Source organism: Sinocyclocheilus rhinocerous, unplaced genomic scaffold (assembly GCF_001515625.1).
Source record: "Sinocyclocheilus rhinocerous isolate Xijiao unplaced genomic scaffold, SAMN03320098_v1.1 scaffold1553, whole genome shotgun sequence".
Taxonomy (NCBI): domain Eukaryota; kingdom Metazoa; phylum Chordata; class Actinopteri; order Cypriniformes; family Cyprinidae; genus Sinocyclocheilus; species Sinocyclocheilus rhinocerous.
The window spans coordinates 127,571-137,337 of record NW_015639764.1 but is presented as its reverse complement, the minus strand read 5'-3'; the positions used below and the strand labels follow the sequence as shown (position 1 = coordinate 137,337).

The 9,767-nt window shown below is 36.7% G+C and overlaps 2 protein-coding genes and 1 long non-coding RNA gene across 3 annotated transcripts in view; 2 read left to right on the top strand and 1 right to left on the bottom strand.

Annotated features, from left to right (window-relative positions):
- The window catches only part of fbf1 (Fas binding factor 1), a 17,086-nt gene extending 12,772 nt beyond the window's left edge, over positions 1-4,314 (top strand). The window contains exons 25-26 of the mRNA XM_016567361.1: positions 820-829; positions 3,849-4,314. Of these exons, the coding sequence (XP_016422847.1) occupies position 820 (1 nt within the window). The 3' untranslated portion in view covers positions 821-829; positions 3,849-4,314. The remainder of the gene's footprint in view (positions 1-819; positions 830-3,848) is intronic.
- LOC107751635 (fas-binding factor 1-like) lies at positions 2,289-7,701 on the top strand. The gene is made up of 3 exons (XM_016567379.1): positions 2,289-2,458; positions 2,554-2,657; positions 7,477-7,701. The coding sequence occupies exons 1-3, from the start codon at positions 2,377-2,379 to the stop codon at positions 7,555-7,557; spliced, it is 267 nt and encodes an 88-aa protein (XP_016422865.1). The 5' UTR covers positions 2,289-2,376; the 3' UTR covers positions 7,558-7,701.
- Positions 7,575-8,743, bottom strand: LOC107751637 (uncharacterized). The gene is made up of 5 exons (XR_001641278.1): positions 8,598-8,743; positions 8,424-8,502; positions 8,065-8,104; positions 7,938-7,992; positions 7,575-7,670 (listed from the first exon to the last, which is right to left on the bottom strand). It is a non-coding gene; the product is annotated as an uncharacterized LOC107751637 (long non-coding RNA).
- Between the last annotated feature and the right edge of the window lie 1,024 nt (positions 8,744-9,767).

Genomic DNA, 9,767 nt, shown 5'->3' with positions numbered 1-9,767 from the left:
GTGGCTGACTCTTAACTTTTATAAAGAATATCTCTTTGGATTTGAGACTTTAGTGTTTGCAACTTTACAGATCTTCTTTATGCACCAAGAGCTTGTAACACTCCAAAGAGAAAGGAAAAATTTAAATTGCATCATATGACCCCTTTAATAAGAAACAGCATCCAAAACCTATTTTACAAAATAAATATGATGCATTTCCAAGTGAAACAAATAAAGAAATTTAAGTAATATTCAACGAGAAAAGATGTAGGATGATTTATTATATTCATATAATATTTTAGTATTATTTATAATATACTGTTATAGTATTTATTAGTATTTTGAATTAGCTTGTATTTTCTTATTTTTTGTTTATTTAATTTAAATTTAGAATTATATAAAAAAATGTTTGTTACATTTATTTATAAACTAAATAGAAATTTAGTTTAAATTTTAGTAATTTTATAATGTGCTTTTTGCTATTTTTATTAGTTTTTAGTTTGTTTTTCATCAAATATTTATATTTTATTTCAGCTTTATTTTATTAAAATAAAGAAAACAATTTTAACAGTTTTAATTAACAGTAACAAGACTGCTAACTTTTAATACAAGATGAAGTAGTTTATGCATCAGGCTGCAGGTGGTCAGATGGGAGAAGTTGAAAAAGTAAGAGGTACTGGTGACTTCAGATGAGAAGGGAGGTTTTTTTAAGAGGCGGAGTGATTAAATCCCATTTCTCCTTGATGATATTCAGGAGCAGGTGGATCTGAAGCTGCGCGCCGGAGAGCTGAAACAGAAGGAGGAAGCGCTGCTGAGAGAGAGAGACAGTCTGGAGAAATTGAGACAGGAGCTGGAGAGTGAGAAAGAGCGACTGAGCGCCACAGCACTGAGACTCAAGACACGAGCGCAGGAGGTGGAGAGCTTCAGTAAGGTAAAACACTGCAGCAGATCTGTGTGTGGCGCTGATCATGTGACACTGATCATGTGACACTGAAGCGCTTCCTGTGTCACAGCTGGCGTCCGAGCGCTTTGAGGAGGGAGAGCGAGCGCTGAGAGAGTCCAGACAGGTGGAGGCCGAACATCAGACACGACTCCGCACCATCCACACACAGATAGACACGCACACATACACACACAGACACACACACAGACAGACACACAGTCACACACACACACACATACACACACAGACACACAGTCACACAGACACATACCGACACAGACAGACACACAGTCACACAGACACAGTCACACAGACACAGAAACACACAGACAGACACACACACAGACACACACACACACACACACACGCAGACAGACAGACACACACAACACAGAATTCGGGGAAAATTTAAATGAAATTTGGGAGGACAAATAAAGCATTTTGTGGGATCCTGTTCTTGTTAAAAAAAATTTTTAAATCTTGTTAAAATCTTGTCAAAAGTTTTGTGAAATTAACTGAATTTAAAGGGGTCCTATTATGCTCTTTTACAAAGTCTTGATTTTGTTTTGGGGGTGTACTAGAACAGGCTCTCATACTAGGTTGTTCGAAAAAGTGATTTCTGTTGAATAAAATATCTCCTTTTGAATTGGACTTTGAGCTTCGTAACTTTGTAGATCTTTTTTTCTGCTCAAACAGCAACATTACAGACTAACTAAAGCTGAAAAAGTGAAAAAGCATAATAGCACCCCTTTAATTAACCAATGAATCCAGAAAAATTTATGGAAAACACAGAATTTGGGGGGAAAAAATAAAACAGATGTCATAGAGCTTTATTATTGTTAAAGAGTTTAATAAATTATTTATTTGTTACATTTGAATGAATTTTAATTACAATTCATGCTTTTTGATGATTAACAATTAATGAACCTTTAAAAGAAATCCACAAAAAACAAAACTGGAAACCAAAGAATTTAGGACAATATAATTATGTTTTTATCAGATGATAAAAATGTATCATTCATTATCATTAATTAATCCAATAAATATTATTAATTACTCCAAATCAGAGTAGTATTTATAAAGGATGAGCACTGACCATCTCAGTTAGGGTAAAACATTACATTGAACAGATGAATTCATATTAAACACAACTAATAAAATTAGAAAACACCCTAATTTAGTCAAAACACTGATGAACAGCAACATATTTCACTATAAAAAAAAAAGAATAATTCGAACATTATTTGATTCAAAAATACTGTGCAAACAAACTGATTCATTAAGATGAACCAGACTTCCCAAAACTACACGCCGTCTGAGAGAGAAGATATGTTTGTGATTCTACACCACTATTACTGGTAAAGCTGCACTATAGTGACGTCACAGCACTGAATTATGTAGTTGTTATCTAGTTAGTGTAACTCTGCTCATGTGATCTGCAGGAGCGTCTGAGGATGACCGATCATCACAGAGACATAGAGCGACTGAGACACACTCTTCCCGTCCATCCGGTGACGTCAGCGCCCCTCATCGCAGGTAATCTGTTCATTCAGACTCACCGCAGGCGTTCAGTGTGTCAGACAGCGCATCATGTGTGTGTGTGTGTGTGTGTGTGTGTGTGTGTTTGTTAGATTTCTCTCCAGCGTTGGCCAGCACACACCTGCCCGCCGCTGTGAACCCGCTGCCCGCTGAGCTACATGCCCGCCTCGCCCTCATCAAACACACCGCTGAGAAGGTACCGCACATTCACTTCAGCTCACAAATTACCCAGCTTTCCCCAAGTGACAACACTTTCTGATGCTGGTGTCCATTAGAGAGCACTATAACCGTTCAACTGACCACTGCAGTAAACACTCCACATTAAAGAGGCTTATTATGGTATATACACTTGTGAATTAAACTAAAAATAAGTGCAAGTGTATATTATATACATGTATGTAACGATTACGTGAATTTTTCAATTATATAAACCAGAAAATCCTCATTTAAATGTGAATCCTGAACATAAAGCAACATTTCTGTTCAGTAAAAAAAAAAAATTGGCAAAAAAAAAATATTGCAATATGCAATAAATAAATAAATTAAAACAAAAATACTAATAAAATGACAAATCTGACACGTTTACCAAAATAAAAACAAAGCAACAGTTCAGTTCAGCAAAAACAGCCAAAAAAAAAAAATCCAAATATGCAATAAGTCGACAGGCAGACAGACAGATAGCAGATAGCATCATAATAACAAACCAGAACAATCTTCATATAAAAGCCAAAGTAAAACCAAGTTCCTGAACGACTCCATTGAAAAATCTAAGTAACACAAAAATAGTCCCCAAAAAGCAAATATTCCAATATGCTTAAAAAAAAAAATAAAAAAAAAAGTTCTGACTACATTTCCTATTAATATTGGAGCCAATAACCCATGTACATTGCATGGTATATAAACATTAAGTGCAATATAAGCTCAAGAGCATATTTACTTAATATCCTAATGATTTTTGGCATAAAAGAAAAATCGATAATTTTAACCCATACAATGTTTTTTTGGCTATTGCTACAAATATACCCCAGCGACTTAAGACTGCTTTTGTGCTCCAGGGTCACATATTCATATATGCAATGATTAAGTGAATAATTCCATGTATAAACAAACAAACAATAATTCTCATATATGCCAAAGAAATGCCAACAGTTCCTGAACAACTCCAGTCAAAAAATCTAAATAATGCAACAATTCAGTTCAGCAAAAAAACAAAAAATCCAATATGTCGATATTAATTCAATATTAAAATAAATAACTTAAAAAATAATAAAAATAAGATTGAAAGATCTGATCGCAGTTTTGAATGTCTCCAGTGAAAAATCTAAATAAGCAACAATTCAGTTCAGCAAGCACAGCCAAATAAATACATAAAAAGGAAAGATCTCACCATATTTCCCATCGATGTTGAAGCCAATAATCCTATGGTGTAAAAATCCAAAAGGCAAACAGTAGATCAGAAGATGATGCAGTCAATCCAGTTTAAATGCCGTTTACAATCCACTTCAACATAAAATGAAGTCAACTAGTGCAGGTGTAATGCCTATAAAACACTGAGCATCAAACAACCACAACAAACTTTCCACGAATTAAAAATGGCCGCCTTCAGTTCATCGGGGAATGACTGCAGACTGACGAGGCTCATCACACTCCCTAGTGGCTGGAGTGTGTAATTATCCTGAGACTCACAGCAGGTGATCTGATGAAATCCTGCCCTCTGCAGTCTGACATTAAATGGCACTGAGGAACGATATTGTTCGAATCACTTTTGAAATGATTTTTTCCAGCTGATGAATGATAAAAACATTGACAGCCGATCAGAATCCATCCTGCATTAAAAGCGTTAGACAACAAAACTTCAGCACGCTTAAAATAAACAGAACGTTATCGCTCTTTGGTGTAATGCTAATATAATTATCGTTCTTGGGGTGGATCGGCCTTAAAAGTCGAATAAACCGAATAAGATCGCATAGAGAATCGCACAAATACAGACTGTTGTAATAGACTGATTTAAGCCTAAGTTATGCTTTTTTCATACTTCAGTAATTGTGAGCCCATACAAAATGTGGTCTGCTCATTGGTCGCAGCTAGTCACCTGACTACCTCCGATATTGTCAAACAGAGCGTTGATTTCCAGTCTGTAGGACCATTATTTTCCATGGTACTTGTGTTACTTGTATTATTTTAGGATGTGGCCACGCCCACGACTCCTTCCAATCACGTGACTGATCTGAACCCAGTGCGAAATCTGCGTGAGAAATCTCACGCCCTTGCACCAAATTCACAGATTCCTATTGGAATGACTGGATTTCACCCGCAAAAAATCACCTAACAGTAAATGTGACCGCACTTTTACATATAATTCTTTAATAAGCTTTAAATAGCATTATATCATTATATTCTTACTATTCCTACAGTATAGCAGTGGGCACAGCATACAAATTGTCAGTTTGCGAGTTCGTTTGCCGAAATATGCAGAATACAGCAGAGCACACAACATGAAATACTGCCTATTTTTTTCTTTTCTTAAGATTTTTCTTTTAAATATTAAAAATATGAACAGAATGCAGTATGGGGCAAGACCCTTTTGGGGTAGGGGCGTGTTTGTTTTGGTGATTTCAAATATCAACATTGGCTACCAGAAATCACTTACTCTGCTTTTAACAGCTGACAAAATTGAAGCACAAAGCACCTTTGGAATATTTGTCATTGCAACAACTCAAATGAAAGACAAAAAAAAAAGATGGGCAGGGGTTATATTTAGGTTTTTCTTCCATTTGTGATTCAAGTCAGACTTTTTTTTTGGCCCCATTAGTAGAATTAGTAGTAGTTAAAATGTTTTTAATATATCTGACAAATGATCAGTGTATTAAAGTACCTCTAAAAATGCATGTAAAAATCCACAGTAATTATAGAGAGCTGCATAAACCACTAAAATCATTAGGAAGTCCTATAATACTTCAACAACTTCCTTTTGAGGTAATGCTTCACCGTTATTGCCTCAGAGCAACTATTTCCCTAAATCAGTGGTTCTCAAACATGAGGTACATGAGGTGACGGAGGGGGTATGCGAACAAAATTCTGAGTTTTGGCATTCATTTAATTCTACCCCAACTTAAAAGTAACATTAAAACCGAACATGTATTTCTGACAAGCAAAATGCTGCTTCTAATGTAAAAACAGGAAAATGGGAGTGCCATAAATAGTCAAATACATGATATCCAATCAGCTTACCTCATCTTTTGCGGTCAAAACTGACTGCATCCACACAAGCAGCGTGCATGTGATAGGATGCCCGCTGAATATGCTGCTTTAGCAAATCGCGCTGCTGTTCAATGTATCTTTAAAGTAGATCTTCACTTAAAGGGATAGTTCACCCAAAAATGAAAATGTGATGTTTATCTGCTTACCCCCAGGGCATCCAAGATGTAGGTGACTTAGTTTCTCCAGTAGAACACAAACAGAGATTTTTAACTCAAACCGTTGCAGTCTGTCAGTCATATAATGTAAGTGAATGAAATCACGGCTTTGAGAGTCAAAAAACATACACAAACAAAACCAAATTAAACCCTGCGGCTCGTGACGATACATTGATGTGTAAAGACACGAAACAATCGGTCTGTGCAAGAAACTGCACAGTATTTATATCGTTTTTTACCTCTGATTTTCACCGAACTGTTCGGAGCGCATTCTCAAGCATCTCTGAGCGTCTTCTTCTTCTTGCTTTACGGCAGATCGCAGACTTATAAGTGCATTACCGCCACCTATCTCTCAAATGGACCATTGACACTCCTAATTGAGATTGTAGATAGTGTCAATGGTCCATTTGAGAGATAGGTGGCGGTAATGCACTTATAAGTCTGCGATCTGCCGTAAAGCAAGAAGACGCGTCACGCGCCGGCTGAAGAAGACAACGAGAACGCGCTCAGGACACAGAGTTCGGACATTGCGGTGAAAAGAAGAGGTAAAAAAACGATATACTGTTCAGTTTTTTGCACAGACTGATCGTTTCGTGTCTTTACACAATGTATCGTCACGAGCCGCAGGGTTTATTTTGGTTTTGTTTGTGTTTTTTTTACTCTCAAAGCCGTGATTCCCATCCACTTACATTATAAGACTGACAGACTGCAACGGTTTGAGATAAAAATCTCTGTTTGTGTTCTACTGAAGAAACAAAGTCACCTACATCTTGGTAAGCAGATAAACATCAAATTTTCATTTTTGGGTGAACTATCCCTTTATATGGCATGAAGAGCAAATATTGACAGACTGTACATTGAGATCGATATAAACTCTCTTCGATAACGGTCACATACCCTGTGCGAGTTATTGTTTTCATGTTTCTCATTTAAAAATGAGCAAGAATGCAAATTTCCCTGATTATCCAAACGATGGCAAATGTGACATTAATTTTTACAACGGTTCAACAAAAAAAAAAAGGTAATATTAAGTGAACAGATTACATTTTAAACAGAATATTGTCATGTGTTATATTTTGCAACGAAATCCGTATCATCTGGTGTGAGTCTCCAAGCAACATACAGCGGTGTTTCATTAGTGAACGAATATGCAGCTTTGAACGATTCATAGAGTCAGTGATCAATAACCCATTCATAACTACAGCATTTTGCTTCGTTACTGCACGACGCGACGCCTGGCTCATTAAGACAGTGACTTGCCGCCACCTATTGGCGGTTTTATTTTTAAGTCTACAAGCAGGCTATCACTTCGATTTGACATTTATTGCTTTACTTTAATACACTTAATGGAATGTTAAGAATTACATAAAACATAACATACAAAGGATAGACAATCTTTGCCTCTAAGGTAGAAAAAAAAAATGCACCTGTAAATCAATTTAATAGAAAAAGTAACTGCGGTCTAAGTGGAAGAGAGGGGGTACGCAGAAGATTGTTAAATGCCCCAGGGGGTACGCCGCTGTAAAAAGTTTGAGAATCACTGCCCTAAATAGGCAACATCCCAACCGTACGAATGGTTTCTGCTCATTTCTCTAACAGGACAGAGACTTCCTGCAGGAGGAGCAGTACTTCCTGGACACGCTGAAGAAAACCTCATACAACTCTGTCTTCAACACATGACCACACAGAGACGGGAATCATTTTGATACGTTTTATTTAATAAACATTGTAAAAAGACACTTTATGATCTGACGTCAATCTCCAGCATTCATCATGGTCACTGTGGAGCATTTCTGCAAAAAGTAAAAATGAGTCACTTCAGTTTAAAAAAAATAATTTTATAAGTGCAAATATTGATTATGAAACAAGCCTCAGAATACCAAAACTCCACACGTGTTTTTCAGACAGGGATAACTTCTCTCATCACAGGCTTGAATCAATAAAATGTCTAAACTGATCTTGGGTCAGATTGTTCCTTTATATGACACTATTCTGACCTAAACAGATCTAAATTACACCATTTAAGACTGAATTTATAGTAAAACACAATATATACGTACAGCTCTCCATCCAGGTGAATCAGGAGACTTCATGGTGGTTTGCGGCACTCGATCTCTACAGAGAAAACATGCATCAGATAGGTTTAGACAAAGGTCAAAGACCAAAGGGGGAGAGAGAGAGATTTACCAGATCAGTGCTGAAGCAGCGTTCAGAAGCAGATGCTGACCTGTGGAGAAGAAACATGTGATCAGACACCTGCGGTCTCCAGAACAGTGAAACATCTCGCATCTGCAGGTTGTGTCTCAGGCTGATTTTGCTTTGCCATCGTCAGTTATCGCATCAGACGGCACTTCCTATATAGCAGCTTCATCACAGAACACAACTCCACGATCAATACCTCAAACAAAATCTTTCCTGCAGGTACGGAAAAACACTCGGAAATTTCCTAGATCAATTAAGCAATAAACTACATATAAATATAGAAAAACGCAATATAAATGCAGTAATAACACTAAAAATACAAAAAAGTATTTTGTAAAGCCCACCATTTCTGTGAACTGCGCGTAAGGATCACACAGTAAACCATCCAGCAGATAATCACGATCTAGGCACATTCTATCCAACCTGCAGAAAGACAAAGGAGAACGCGTTAACAATGACCGCCATGTGCTTACAGTAAGTCCGAGAATAATTAAAGCAGCTTTAATCATCAGTCTTACATTTATCACGGTGGTCTGGAAGCGCTGCGATCGGCTCCTCGCGTATAATTCGTTATGCACATGTTTTAATCTCGTTAAACTCGTTTATGTATCAGAAGAAGTGCGAACATCCACGTGTCGCGCAGGGAAAGAGAGCGAGGCGCAGCGAGCGGCCGCTTTTATAGCGCTGGAACGTCACGACCCACGTGACTAGGGGTGTGTTCCATTCGGTAGCGATCATCCCTGCGCCCTATTCCCTTCGAAGTTGAGTTTTGGAGGGTTGAAAGGTGTAGCGTTCGAAATAACGGTCATTCGGAACTCACATATTAATGCACGTGTATTGAATTCTGTTTGGAAGGATCCTACAGCGTATCTATCATTAATGTTTCCGCTTCAAGTGCCCTAGGAAGGCAGCTTTCATGAGTTTGGCGCACTGGAAATGTCATGTGGAAACCGTAAGGCGCGCTGCCTGGGAAAGTGAAGCGTTTTACAAAATAAAAGGTAATAAAATTATTAATTGAACATAAAAAAAAAAACATAAAAATCACATTATTGCTACTTAATTGTAATTATAATTTTAAGTATGTAATCGTATAATTGTGAAAAAATGTGATTTATTTATCCCCTGCACAATTTAACATGTTTTTGCCCCCTATTTAGATTTACAAAATAAAGGTCATTAAAACAAATGAACAGACAAAATAATGAAAGTCACATAACTACTGCAATTTCTATCTATCTATCTATCTATCTATCTATCGAGAACTGGGTAGATTACAAATTGTAGTCCGTTACTGATTCCAAATCACATGACCAAAAATGTAGTTAGTAACGTAATCCATTACATTACACATTTTAGGTGATATAATGACACTACTTTTTGATTACTTTTAGATTAATTTTGACCTTACTCGTTTATCACATTGATTTAAATAGGATAATCGTGTAGCATATTGATATAAAAATGCAAAGAAAAAGAAAATATATTCCATTCGTTGTTATTAACAACATAAAGTGCATTAAACATTAGGCTACATTACATCAAAGTTTCCCAAACTGGGGGTTGTGAAGGAACTGCAGGAGGCTTGTGAGTTTAATGAAAAGCTAACAATTAGCCTAATTCAATCATAAAAACTGGGTATATACAGGAATCATGGAGTTAAATTTAATACCTTTTAAGACCTTTTTTAA